This window comes from Zalophus californianus, chromosome 10 (genome assembly GCF_009762305.2).
Source record: "Zalophus californianus isolate mZalCal1 chromosome 10, mZalCal1.pri.v2, whole genome shotgun sequence".
NCBI lineage: Eukaryota > Metazoa > Chordata > Mammalia > Carnivora > Otariidae > Zalophus > Zalophus californianus.
In genome coordinates, this window is record NC_045604.1 from 107,087,772 (window position 1) to 107,101,270 (window position 13,499).

General features: G+C 49.9%; 2 protein-coding genes and 1 long non-coding RNA gene across 5 annotated transcripts in view; 1 reads left to right on the forward strand and 2 right to left on the reverse strand.

Moving 5' to 3' along the window:
* Positions 1-5,326, reverse strand: part of ZKSCAN1 (zinc finger with KRAB and SCAN domains 1) — a 103,608-nt gene extending 98,282 nt beyond the window's left edge. For both annotated transcript variants that reach the window (XM_035722031.1, XM_035722027.1), the window contains exon 1: positions 5,199-5,326. The gene's annotated coding sequence lies outside the window, so the exon portion shown is untranslated. The remainder of the gene's footprint in view (positions 1-5,198) is intronic.
* On the reverse strand, positions 565-7,552 carry AZGP1 (alpha-2-glycoprotein 1, zinc-binding). The gene is made up of 4 exons (XM_027610380.2): positions 7,421-7,552; positions 5,199-5,459; positions 2,948-3,223; positions 565-2,327 (listed from the first exon to the last, which is right to left on the reverse strand). Exons 1-4 carry the CDS (start codon positions 7,494-7,496, stop codon positions 2,005-2,007), a joined length of 936 nt encoding a protein of 311 aa, XP_027466181.1. The 5' UTR covers positions 7,497-7,552; the 3' UTR covers positions 565-2,004.
* On the forward strand, positions 2,029-6,596 carry LOC113932030. Of its 2 annotated transcripts, XR_003522944.2 has the most exons (4): positions 2,029-2,154; positions 2,453-2,960; positions 4,628-4,700; positions 6,291-6,596. It is a non-coding gene; the product is annotated as an uncharacterized LOC113932030 (long non-coding RNA). The 2 variants fall into 2 exon arrangements; XR_003522943.2 differs by lacking the exon at positions 6,291-6,596 and having other exon boundaries at positions 4,628-5,185.
* Positions 7,553-13,499: the final 5,947 nt, after the last annotated feature.

A 13,499-nucleotide genomic window follows, 5' to 3' on the forward strand; every position in this document is an offset into this window, starting at 1 on the left:
CAGTGGTCACGGGAGGAGGTAAGTTGTGGGCTGAACCTTGACAGAGGGTATTGTTTCAATAAGCAGAACTGGGGTAAACTCCATGCAGGAGGGGGCAGTACCCACTCGTTCTGCTTGGTCTTCAGTGTTTATTAGAGTACCAAGCAGAAAATACTCAGTATAATTCTTGAGTGAACACACCAATAGACGAGCAGAGGAAATAGAAAACTCTAAATCTGTTTGTCAAGTTCTAGTGACAAGCCAGGTTGGAAAAGCAGCATTCAACCAAACTGGAGAGGACCTTAACAGCAACTACCGTTAAGTCCCATACCCGTTGGCATATCCTGCCTAAATCCGAGCCCTCCATCCCTGCAGTCTAGCTGGTGAACTATCCCCAGAGGAATCTTCGAGAGAGACAAGATAGTACTAAGTGACTGAGGAATTGCCAAGGAGACAGTTTGTGGCAGCGAGGTCCTCCTGGGGTGGGGCATTCTCAGAGTGCACTTGAACTTGGTCCTGCCTGAAGGGGAATCTGCTGGTTCTCTGTTGGGCGGGCAGGAGGTGCTTGTGGAAGGACCCACGGTGTGGGTCCCTGGTGTGCCTGGTGACGCCCACAGCCCAGCCCCACCCTCAGTCATGTCCCTTGTCAGGCCCCTGTGGCCCTCCCCTCACCATCTCACGCCCAACTGGTCAGGAACAATCTTTCATCTCTTCTTGGCCAGCTGTTTTGGCCTTCACTTCCTCCTCTGAAATCTGAATCTCTCCAGGAAGTCTCTCTGGATGTCTGAGTGACTCTGTGTCCCTCTCCCCTTCCCCCACAGCTGGCCAGGACTGGGGTCTCCTGAGGTTCCCTCCCCCTGCCCACCCCCAACCCAACTCTCCTGCCGTGGTGGGGCGGGGTCTCACATTCCAGTCTGCCTTAGCCTGGCCTGTTCCTGTGGACTTTGGTTTTCCTTATTGATCTGAAATCCTTCTCCTGTCATGTGGTTTTCTTTATTTGTTCACGGCCATATTTTTCCATCTTGACTGTTTGGATTGTCTCTGCAGCCTCTACTGTTCAAACAGGACTTTTTTTTTTTGTTTTTGGTTCTAGAGGAGAGGAATGTGGATTTCACATAGACTGAGGAAGCTATTTCTCAGCTTTGATTTCCAAACTGGGTCAAAGTATCAAAAATAACAAGTAGAACCTTCAAATTTAGGCTTTCAAGAAAGACTAAGGGTCAGCTCGGCATACTGAATGCGGGGGATGATTTCCTTAAGGAGCCCAGCTTGGAGGCTGGGGCTGGGAAGGGAAGGAAGTGTGCGTCTCGCAGATGGGCTTCATAGACAGGTCAGGGGTGAAGAGGTCTGTTCTGTCTTTTGGGGTTTTTAAACCTGTGGATGGTGGTGGGTGACTGGGTTAAAAAAAAACAAACAAACTCAGATGAATTTGGAGGGAGTCCAAGAACATCTGATTCCTGTTTTCCTGGGAGTGCGTCCTGGAGGGAGGAAGCCTCTCAGATGAGCTAGGGTCTGTGGAGGCTCCAAGACCAGAAGGTGGAGGGTGGCAGCTCACTGGGAGGAGGCAGGTCTGGGCAACTGAGGCACAGAAGAGGAGTGGGTTGTATTAAAGAGGTTCTATGACCTCACAACAGACGGGACATCCACAGTGGGCTCCTGAACAAGGCGCAGGGGACCAGACGGTCCACGCCACGCTACAGTGGACCCCCCAGGGCAGGATGCCCCGTAAACGTTGCTTTAAGTCGGTACCAAGAATTTCAGATGAATCGAAGGCTTGGAAGCACAGGATGAAGGGTAACATCTACTCCCATTTTTATATCTGTTTAAAAAAATACTTTTCTACATTGTGTGCTAGGCAAGGTGATTACTGTTGATTTGATTCACAGATTAGATTAATGGGGTTTTGCAAGACAATTGAGCTGTGAGTCAGCTCTGTGGCCGGCATTCTAGGCTTCTGTGTCCCTGAATCCACCACCTGACCCCTGGCCTCTAGAGCTCCTCTCTCCTGTCCCGCAGCGGGGTTGGCTACTGCGCCCGGGTGCCCTCCGAGCCTTCGGCCCTCGCTCCCGCCCACAGCACAGGGAGGGGCTGGGCCAGGCTGCTGTGCTTCACGCGGCAGGAGTAGGAGCTGGAGGCTCTGTCCTGCAGGGAAACTGACATCACCACCCAGGACTGGTAAGTGCTGTTTCCGCTGGGAACAACGTCTCCCCCCGACTCAGCCTCCTGTGTATCGTCCCCCTGAATCCAGTGCAGCTCAATTTCTCGTGGGTAGAAGCCATCGGCTCGGCACTTGAGTGTCTGAGTTTCTCCTGGGGTCCGGTGGCTGGTGATGGACACGGAGGGGGGATCTGCGAAGGGACAGAGGGTGGACATCGAGGGTCTGCTCTCGATGGCTCCTGCTCACGTCCCTTCCCTCCCGCTCTCTGGGTGTCAGTGATGAGCAGAACTCCAAGCCCTGTGTCTGCCTCCCCAGGGAACCTTTGTGAAGATCAGGCAAGGCTGGGGGTTCCCAGGAGCCTCCTCGTTGGATCGTGGAATGACCGCAACAGCCCTCGGGCTCCCGTCCCTCCACCGTGCATTGACATCTGATGGCAAGAAATTGTGACTACCCCCCCATACATTTTTCTGTTTTTTCCCAAACTTCTGAGTGAGCTTTGGGGCTCCCTCCTCCCCCAGTCTCAGCTCCGTGCCTTAATTATGCCGTGGCTCTATCCATCAGACCCATGACTGCTCTGTCCCACAGGACCCTCGTTCTCATTGTTTCCCAAACCAAAGTCTCGGCTTGTGACAACCAAGCTCTGACAGGCAGGCATTTTCCACACCTGCCTTCATTCACTGCCCAGCTGGGAGGCGTCATCCTAGAGACACCACCTGGGCCTGAGATGCTCCCCGGGCTCCCAGCCTGAGATCACCTTGGTCTTTCTCAGCTCAGCGCGGGGGGGAGCAGGACCTAGGAAGCGGGGGGTACCTTGTCGGTCCAGGTAGGTCTTGCCGTATTGTAGGTACTTCCGCAGCATTGCCGGGCACTCCTCCTCCAGATAGGCCTTGGCCCGCAGCACGTAGACCTTTTCCGCCTCCCACTTCTGCTTGGTGTTCAGAGCTGCTGGGTCCTGGGGAACCCAGGCTGGGATTTCTTTGTTGAACTCGATGAAGTTCCTTCCATCGTAGGCGTACCTCCAGAATGCTCCACTGCTTTTGTTATTCCAGAGCTCACAGCCAAACACTCCCTGAAAGGTGTGAGCCCCTGCACCCTCCCCGGGCCCCCGGGGAAGTCAGTCAGCCTGGCATCGACTCTGTTTTAATAACTTTGACTCCTACACAGTTTGCAGAAACAACAGGAAGCGAGGTTTTGGAAATCTAAGCATGTGGTCCCTTTATATTGGCAAATGGGTTATGAGCCACACATACAGCAGAAGAGGGAAAGGTGCTTTGGTTTGGTGTTTTAGGCCCGTCTGAGCGGCGATGCATCCTTCCCGGCTGGGGAGGGTCAGGGAGTACAGACCATGCACCGTGCTCCCAGCTTCCTGCCCCCCACCCTCCGGCATCATCTCATCTAGTGAACTTCGAATACACTGGGAGTTCTTAGGAACCTGACAGAACCACACTGAAGCGCCATCTCCAAGTTAAATAGAAATTATTCGGAGTTTTATACACAGATTACCGAATCTCTCCTCTTTTTCTTGCTGTTCTAAGTGGAGCTGATGTTACCGCTTGAGTAAACATGATGTGATCACGGCTCCCCTCTTTTCTGGGCTCTAAGATCTTCATTACGAATCTATGAAGCCCCCTCTCAGCCCAGTGAGCAACAAGTCTTGGAAACTGGCCTCCTCTGGGAGGGGGACACAACTGGTGTGGACCCGATACTGATTAGTGCTGTGGGCCCAGGCTCTGATCTCAACCTCCCTGGGCTCAAACGGCAGATCTCTCTCCACACTGACCTGGCTTGAACTTGAGCGTTTACCCTCCCTGTGCTTTGGTCTTCTCAGCTTGGAAACAGCAACGGCCACAGTGCTGCTTTAGGGGGTTGCTGTGAGCGTTACCAGTGTTGATATCTGTGCCTGGCACATAGTAGGTGCTCAGGAAATGTTATTCTCACACCCTCCATTCCTCTCTTTACCCTCTTTACTCATAATTACTTGGTTCAGCATTTTTATTACAGCCAGTCACATGTCTGCTGGTGTCCTTCCCGGGCACCCTCTCCTACTTCTGATGCACAGTGCGGGCCATTTTCCTTACCAGGGCTTCCCGTTCCTTATCCTTCAGATGTCTGTGTACCTCTGGCCTCCTATAGGAAGCTTTCAGATTCTGCGTAGCTTCTTAGGCATTTTTGTGCTCAGAAACCCATCTTTCGACACTCACCCTATGATGATTTAGCATCAACAGTTCACCAGCCTGTGACTGGCTGACTTGGGAGACAGGGTTGGGGGTGGAGGGGTGTGTGGGGGGGTCCCGGCTCCTCATCTTCCTCCTAACACAAGTCGAGATGAGCCCTCCCGAGTCTGCTCCTTATGGACAGGAGGGTCTTCAGGATTCCATGTAACTCTAACAGTGTGTGGCTTTGAATTCGGTCCCTACTGAGCTCCCAGTATGGGCCATGGTTTGTGTGAGGCATTTTCTCTCAATCATTCAACATATTTCATTTGAGCAGGTTATTAGTGGCTGTCCCACGTGATGGGATGATCGGGACCGACGATGTTCTAGCTTTCATGGAATTTGCATAGGTAAGTTTTGTGGAATCTTTTGGAGGTTCCAATTTCACAGATTCAGACCAGATAATTAAGAACATGTTCATTGTCAAACAGCTAGTGACTGGCCAGGCCACCATGTGAACCCAGGTCTGACGGACCCCAGGGTTAGCACACTCTTTCCAACATCCCTGGGCAGGGGAGCCTGATGCCTTCTAAAGTAGGATCAGCCTCAGACAGGTTGGGCTGTGCAGCTGAGAGGTGACGCATGCCTGGATGAGAGCTGACTCTGACATCACTTCCTGTCAGAGCTGAGGCCTAGGAGTGAGGATGGGACGGGATGGGGCAGGGGGAGAGCGGATGCGCTGTGGGGTGGGGGTGGGGGGTGCAGAGTGTCTGCGTATTTCTACCCTGCTCTCCGTTCCTCCTTCGGGACGGGGATTACTTCCATCCTGCTGACCCCTCTCCACTCACCCCTGCAGGGCTGCCTCTTGAGCTAAGACCCTCCACTCCAGCAGTCCACAGTCCACTGACCTTCTGTATCCTTGTAATAGTCCATGATGTCCTTCAGGGTCACCATGAAGATGTCCTCCCTGGCCTTTTGAAGTTCACTCTCGTTCTCCCAATCCTCTATTCCTTCCATCTGGCTCCAGGGGTACCAGGGTATGGCTTTCCTATCTTCACTGTCATAGTGAAAGAAATCCTGGTCATTGAGGTAGGCTGTGGCCTGGAAGCTGGGGAAGCCGTCCCTGGGCTTGGACAGCCCGGTGTAGAAGAAGCTCAGAGAGTAAGGCCCTGAAAAAGAAAAGACTTTGAGGTGTGGGGTCCATGCAAGGGATGCCCAACATGGGGCAGCAAAGGGCCAGGAAGGGGGCTGTGGCCAATGGGCCTTGTCCTCCCCAGCCCCCAGCCTCACCACTCTGGAGGCTCACTCAAGTGCAAAGGGCCCTACCTCTATCCTGGGTATGGTACTTCAGATACCATTCTGTGTCTTCACTTCATTGTTTCTTCTTGACACATAAGAAGGTAATATTTCTCAGCCTCCTTGTACGTATTTTGGGATCATGCAGCTGAGTTCTGGGGATGTGAGTGGGAGTGATGTCTTTCTTCTGGTCTGAGGCCCTATGAACTGGTTTGTTCTGTCTTTCTTTTATTTATGTGATGACTGTGGAGACCTCAGGATGAAACCAGGAGTCCCAAGATGCAAATAGCCCAGATTCCTGAGTCATCCCAGGGAAGACAGGAACGTTGCCTTCTCTGTATTCACTTTACACAAGCAAGAAATAAACACTTGTTGGGTTAAGCCACTAAAAACTTTGTTACTGGAGCACAACTTAATCTAAGACATAGAATTTGAATGTGTAGGAAGAATTTACCAGAAAACTCAGGAGATGACCTAGAATGAATTGGCACAGGGTAAGGCCAGGATCTGGATCTCAGAATTCCCAGGGTTGCACCTTGCATTTTGGGGTAAGGCAGGGGCTTGGAGAGGAGGGACATTTCCGGTAATTAATTCATGATATAACTCACATCGGGGTTAATAATACTGGAGGTCCTATGGATGATTCCTAGTTCAAGTACTGAAATTATCCTTGCTAATTAGTTTCTCAATGTGATTAACTTTAGACCTCGTGTAAAGCAGATTACCCTTCACAGTGGGTGGGCCTCATCCAATCAGTTGAAGGCCACAAGAAAGAAGCCCAGTCTCCCAAAGAAGAAGGAATTCTGCCTCCACACTGCCTTTGGACTCAAGATGACAACACTGACTCTTCTCCGGGTCTCCGGCCTGCAGATTTCAATTGTGCCATCCAGTTCCTTAAAATCAATCTTTTTTTTTTTAAAGATTTTATTTATTTATTTGAGAGAGAGAGAGAACGAGAGATAGAAAGCACGAGAGGGAAGAGGATCAGAGGGAGAAGCAGACTCCCTGCTGAGCAGGAAGCCCGATGCGGAACTCGATCCCGGGACTCCAGGATCATGACCTGAGCCGAAGGCAGTCGCTTAACCAACTGAGCCACCCAGGCGCCCTCAATCTCTTTTTCTGTATTTACATCCTGTTTGTTCTGTTTCTCTGGAGAACCCTGACTAATACAGATTTGGGTGTAGGATGTGATTAACATTTTAAAATAAAACATGCATCCTCGTAGTTTTTAAATGCAACGAATTTCAGACATGCACAGTTTAGCTTACATTTCTTCCTGTAACTGGTGGCCAGGAAGCAGCCTCATTTTCCTGCCCTAGTGTGGACTCTGGTGCTTCCCAGATTCCAGCTGGTTTCTTTCCCCCTAACTTGCCCTCGGGGCTAATGGTTGCACTGTGGTCTGACTGTGGGGGGAGGGGACCATTTTCCTTCTACAACCGTCCAGTTAACCTGCCTTCACATCGGCCCCTTAGGGTTGTTACCTCTTTCTCCGAGAACCAGACAGATTCACCCAGCCACTGGAAGAAAGCAAGGGACAGAAAGTTCTACCTGTGTGGCTCCTGCTTTGTCCTGGCTGTGTGACCCCTGCCAGGTCACTTCACCTCTCTGATCTCAGTTTTGCTCATTTGTAAACTAAGGGTTTTAGCTTCTGATTGTTAAGGCCCTCGTTGAGCATGAGTCCAGAGGCTCCCTCAAGGCTTCTTGACGTTTGTGAGCTGAGTTAGGTGACAGCCTTGGACACTCACTCCCAGAGTATACCTGGGAATCCCAGCTGCATTAGAGGCCCTTCTCCAGCCCATCTGTCCCCCACAGCCACCCTGGCTTCCGCACTCACCAGCTTGGGTCTCCTGAGGGACTGCAGGACCCAGAAAGAGTAGCAAGGATAGCAGGACAGACACCACTGTGCCCATTTTGCCTGACCGGAAGATTCTGGACTGCCCTGGTTCATGGAGCTCAGAGCAGACTACTTGGAAATAAAGCCAGGTGTAGTTCTGGGAATGGTTGGGCTGTGAGCCCAGCCTGGGAAAGGTGACTCCACAGCCACTGAGCACGCAGGACAGGCTCCTCCCCTGACAGTGACAGAGAAGGATGCACAAGCCACCCCGGGCAGGGGTTGCACTCAGCCAGCTCACAGATGGTGTGCAGACTGAGAGCCAAGACGGGCTGGGACTGTAATATCCCCCTGGTGACAGAACGCCAGGGCACAATGGAGGAGGGAAGGGGGAGTGTTAAGTGGCAGATGCCTGGGGTGTGTGTTGCCTTTCCAGTCTATCACCCTAGGCTCACTGCGGGGTGGGGGGCGGTTGGGGTGTTGTCAGACCACCTCTGGAAAAGCTCTGCACATGGCCAGAGCCCGGGCTTGGGCAGACCCCAGCTAGGGTGGGATCCTCTCTCTCTCTCTCTCACCCAGCACACTGGAGTTCTGCGTGGAGGACATTCACATCTCTGCCTCCCTCCCTCCCTTTCTTTTTTTTTTTTAAGATTTATTTATTTATTTGAGAGCGAGCGCGTGCACACTTACGTGAGTGGGGGAGGGGCAGAGGGAGAGGAAGGAGCCGGACATGGGGCTCGATCGCACGACCCTGACATCACGACCTGAGCTGAAACCACGAGTTGGACGCTCAACCGACGGAGCCACCCAGGCGCCCCTGCCTCCCTGCACCCCTTCCTATGCTTGGGGAATCCAGGCCTTTCCACCCTGGAGTCAGAAGTAGCCCGATTCCCCTTTTGGCAACCTCCTTGCAACGGAACAGATGTGCACGGCTTGGGCTCAGTCAAGCAGACGCCGGTGCCCTGGACGCTGAGGCAGGTGTCGTGAAGCACAGAAGGCGGCAAAGCGGGCGGCCCTTTCTGGGGAGCTCAGCAGCGGCTGTAACCGCCATGTCCTGGGAGCAGCGGGGCTGCAAGCTGTGGGGGTGCCCCACGTCCAGTGAGGTGGTGCCATTGGTCCCTACTGTCGCCAGCGGTGTGTGTTTACAGGACTTGTTCAGTGGTGTGATGTTTTCCCCTGTGTTTCTCCTACCTAATTCTGAGCCGGGGTTTTCCAGTCTCTCCATTGATTCCGAGGGCTAACTGATAAATCTGTTTATTTTCTGCTTCAAGTCAGAATTAGATTCTGTTTCAGCAACTGAAGATTCTGACTGATAATGAAATTGGGACAGGGAAATGGAGGGAGGGTAACCAGGCTTGATCACAGGGCCAGACTGGGGCTGAATGCAGAGACGATACACGTTTTGGGAACTTTCTTGCAGGCTGTGGTTTTACTCTGCGGAGGGTTAAACACCTGACTGAGTTATTTCTTGTGGTCCGCCAGAATGAAATGCTCATTGAAGGCAAAATTTTAGGTCCTAAGCAGCTGCTACCATAGGACAGTATGAAGGGCTTAAGGAAATCAGGGACCCAAGTCTGGGAAGGTGGAGTCCAGAAGTGTTGGAGACCGTAAAGAAAAAGAGTGTAAATGCAGAAGCAGGAATTACTGACTTCAAGCACAGCCTGAAAAATCAGGCAATTTCTGTGACAGTGTGGAAAGAATCTTTTGTCTTTTGCAATTGCCAGGATGAAACAGATGAAAACCTAATACTGATTAATGATTAGAACCTAACAACAGAAAATTAGGTTGTGTAACCTAATTATGAAAACCTAAGAAATCTAATAACCAAGTGTGGTCAGGACTTTCCTGCCAATCTCCTATGATGGATGCCAACAAGGAATTATCGGAGAAGGAACTCAAATCTGGAATGGTGTCAGGAAAAAGGCAGCATGGGACATATTGTGGTCGAACAGGACATGGAACAGAGAAAGAAATGGCAGTTTCTTTATATACATATGTTTATATATATATATATGTATATAATATATGTGTATATATAAAATATATATATATATTTTTAATTTTATTTTTAGGGGCCTGGGTGGCTCAGTCAGGTCAGTGTCCGGCTCTTGGTCTCCGCTCAGGTCTTGATCTTGGGGTTGTGAGTTCAAGCCCCATGTTGGGCTCCATGCTGGGCGTGGAGACTACTTAAAAAAACTTAATTTTAAGTAATCTCTACACCCAACACGGGGCTTGAACTCACAACCCCAAAATCAAGAGTTGCATGCTCCATTGACTGAGCCAGCCAGGTGCCCCAGAAATGCCTATTTCTGTTGGCAGATAAAGGACAAATTTTGTAAAGACAGGGATGGTATCTTCATATTCATTTTTCTGTGCCTAGTGCTTAGTCCAGTGCTTGGCAGAGAGACGACAATAAAATAACACATAAATACATCAACGGACACATGAGCAAAGACAAAAAGAGATGGCGCCAGACCTACGTGAGGGTCATTAAGGCCAATTTGGTGGAAACTGGGTTCATGAAGATTGAGGGGATGGGCAGGTGGGATGATAAATTTAAAAGGGAGGTTGGAATCAGGTTCTGAAGGGCTCCAATCCTACGAGTATCCAGTATCATCCAACGAATGAGGCACATCCCCCTCGTGCATCTTGTCCCTCACAGCCTGTGGTCTCTGCATACCCCATCCCTCTTGGTCAGTGGTTCTTGGCCTTTTGCGCCGTTGCCTCCCTTGCTGGTTATCCTCAAGATAATTTTTGTTTTTTTAATTTTAAAATTTATTTATTTTCTTTCAAGGTAATTTTTTCTTGTTTTAAGTAGGCTCCACACCCAGCATGGAGTCCAACACAGGACTTGAACTCAAGACCCTGAGATCAAGACCTGAGCTGAAATCAAGAGTCAGACGCTTAACTGACTGAGCCACCCAGGCTCCCCTCAAGATAATATTTGATGCATAAAATAAAATACAGAGGATACAGAGGAAGCCAATTACATGGAAACACAGGTTTTCCCATGTACCCTTGGGGCTGATGGGCTGTTTGCAGAGTGGTCCCCCAATATAGAGCAACATGCAATTCCAAAGTGACTGGGAATTGCCAAGAAGGAGACAGTTTGTAGCAATGAGGTCCTCCTGGGGTGGGGCATTCTCACAGTGCACTTGAACTTGGTCCTGCCTGAAGGAGAATCTGCTGCTGGTTCTCTGTTGGGCGGGCAGGAGGTGCTCGTGGAAGGATCCACATTTGGTCCTCTGGGCCCCCTATCCTCCCTGGTGTGCCCGGTGACGCCCACAGCCCAGCCCCACCCTCAGTCATGTCCCTTGTCAGGCCCCTGTGGCCCTCCCCTCACCATCTCACGCCCAACTGGTCAGGAACAATCTTTCATCTCTTCTTGGCCAGCTGTTTTGGCCTTCACTTCCTCCTCTGAAATCTGAATCTCTCCAGGAAGTTTCTCTGGATGTCTGAGTAGCTCTGTGTCCCTCTCCCCTTCCCCCACAGCTGGCCAGGACTGGGGTCTCCTGAGGTTCCCTCCCCCTGCCTACCCCCAACCCAACTCTCCTGCCGTGGTGGGGCGGGGTCTCACATTCCAGTCTGCCTTAGCCTGGCCTGTTCCTGTGGACTTTGGGTTTCCTTATTGATCTAAAATTCTTCTTCTGTCACATGGTTTTTCAAATTTGTTCAAGGGGCCCGAAGTTTCTTTGAAATATCACTGGCTGAATTATTTCCTTCTGAGTTATTTGGGTTTTCTTCCATGACCAAGTGTCAAAGACAGTATTTTCACATATTGTGCACCCAATTCGGCATGAGAAAAACTACAAATGAGAGAGAGAAGCAAAGGTCCATGCCCAGAGAAACTGGCTCACCCAGGCCAGTTTCTCCCTAGGAAGCTCAAGATAAGGAAAGAATCTGAACTTAGGCACCTTCCTTGAGGCTCAGGAGTGAGCCGGCAATGTCCCTCCCTGTTCTTATCTTCGTCCTGAACCCAGAGCTTTTGAGGATTATTTTTAGTGGGTTAAGTAGGATTCTGAGGAATACCATTCCATACTTCTAAGCCCTCTTTCTCTTCTACTGGGTCTTCAACCTGCCATGTCTCCTCTTCTCAAGGTTCCTTGGCTCTTCTCTTGCTCATTGCTGGTGAGTAGAACATAGGAAGCACTGAACACTTAGTCCAGGTAGTAGGTGATCCCTCTGAGCATGTCAGGGCACTCCTCCTCCAGGCAGGCCTCAGCCACTTCATTGGGATGTTCTCTGATCCCTACTTCTTTTTTTTTTTTTAAGATTTTATTTATTTATTCATGAGAGACAGAGAGAGAGAGAGAGAGAGAGAGAGAAGCAGAGGGAGAAGCAGGCTTCCCCCTGAGCAGGGAGCCCGATGCGGGACTCGATCCCAGGACTCTGGGATCATGACTTGAGCTGAAGGCAGATGCTTAACCATCTGAGCCACCCAGGCGCCCTGATTCCTACTTCTGATTGGTGTCCATGGCTACAGGGTCCAAGAGCACTCAGGCTGGGATTTCTTTGTTGAATTTGATGAGTCTGTCCATTGTGGTAGGCATATCTCCAGAACACCACCCTGCTTTTTTCCTTTGTTTTTACTCTAGCGCTCTCAACCCAACATTCGCCAGAAGGTGCAAGACCCTGAATGTAGGGCCCCCACACACAGCCAGCTAGTCTGGCCTCATTTCCTGCTTTGTTCACGGCATCGTTTCCATCTCTGTTGTGTTTTTAAAAATTTTTTTATTATTGATTTTATCCTATAAAGCCATAAAAGCAGTTGAGGGTTCAGTCAATTTTTTTGTTTAAAATAAATTTCCAGGGGCGCCTGGATGGTTCAGTCAGTTGAGCATCCAACTCTTGGTTTCGGCTCAGATCATGATCTCAGGGTCGTGAGATTGAGTCCTGCGCTGGGCTCTGCGCTTTAGCTCAGAGTTTGATTCAGATTCTCTCTCTCACCCTCCCTCTCTCTCTTGAATAAGTAAATAAATATATTTTAAAAAAGTAATAAAAAAAATAAATTTCCAGGGGCGCCTGGCTGGCTCAGTCAGTAGAGCATGTGACTCCTGATCTCAGGGTTGTATGTTTGAGCCCCACACTGGGTGTAGAGATGACTTAGAAATAAAGTCTCTTTTTTTTTTTAAAGATTTTATTTATTTATTTGAGAAAGAGAGAGAACGAGAGATAGAGAGCACGAGAGGGAAGAGGGTCCGAGGGAGAAGCAGACTCCCCGCTGAGCAGGAAGCCTGATGTGGGACTCGATCCCAGGACTCCAGGATCATGACCTGAGCCGAAGGCAGTCGCTTAACCAACTGAGCCACCCAGGCGCCCAGAAATAAAGTCTTTAAAAAGATTTTTTCCACACTGTTACTTCCAATTACAGGATCTTTCTGCAGTTCCTCCCTTTTTCCCTTAACCATTTCCAGTGAGACAGGAAGTTTGTTTGTTTCTTTCTTTTTCTCTCTCTCTCTCTTTTCCTTCCTTCCTTCCTTCCTTCCTTCCTTCCTTCCTTCCTTCCTTCCTTCCTTCCTTCCTCCCTCCCTCCCTCCCTTCCTTCCTTCCTTTTTCTTCCTTTTTAGAAAGGGAGGGGGAGGAGCAGAAGGAGAGGGAGAGAGAGAATCTTAAGCCGACTCTATGCCCAGTGCAGACCCTAACATGAGGATGGATCTCACAACCCTGAGATTGTGACCTGAGCCAAAATCAAGAGTTGGACACTTAATAAGCTGACTGAGTTACCCTGGTGCCCCAAGATAAGTATTTTTTCAATGCCTAATTTATGAAAAGTAGTATGGTTTCCAAAATATTTTTTCTTTATTTTTTATGCAGTGATTTGCTTAAACTTTAGCTGGTTATTTTGGAGATGTTTACCTCCATGTCTCTGAATAAAATGCTTTCTTGATATTTCAGTGTTAGGCATTATATAGATATCCTGGAAGAGAGGATTTATTTTCTTCCTTTTGCCAGCCTCCATCACACACTTCCATCTCCCATCACTCATCCTCCTAATATAAATATTATATACGAGGGGCACCTGGGTGGCTCAGTTGGTTGAGTAACTGCCTTTGGCTCAGGTCATGATCCTGGAGTCCCGGGA

Excerpts from the sequence above, each read along its gene's own strand:
- AZGP1 (XM_027610380.2), bottom strand. The coding sequence starts at position 7,496 with ATGGGCACAGTGGTGTCTGTCCTGCTATCCTTGCTACTCTTTCTGGGT. Across the intron at positions 5,460-7,420 it reads CCCTCAGGAGACCCAAGCTG|GGCCTTACTCTCTGAGCTTC; the intron begins GTGAGTGCGGAA and ends TTTCTTTTTCAG. Across the intron at positions 2,328-2,947 it reads GACCTACCTGGACCGACAAG|ATCCCCCCTCCGTGTCCATC; the intron begins GTACCCCCCGCT and ends GTCCCTTCGCAG.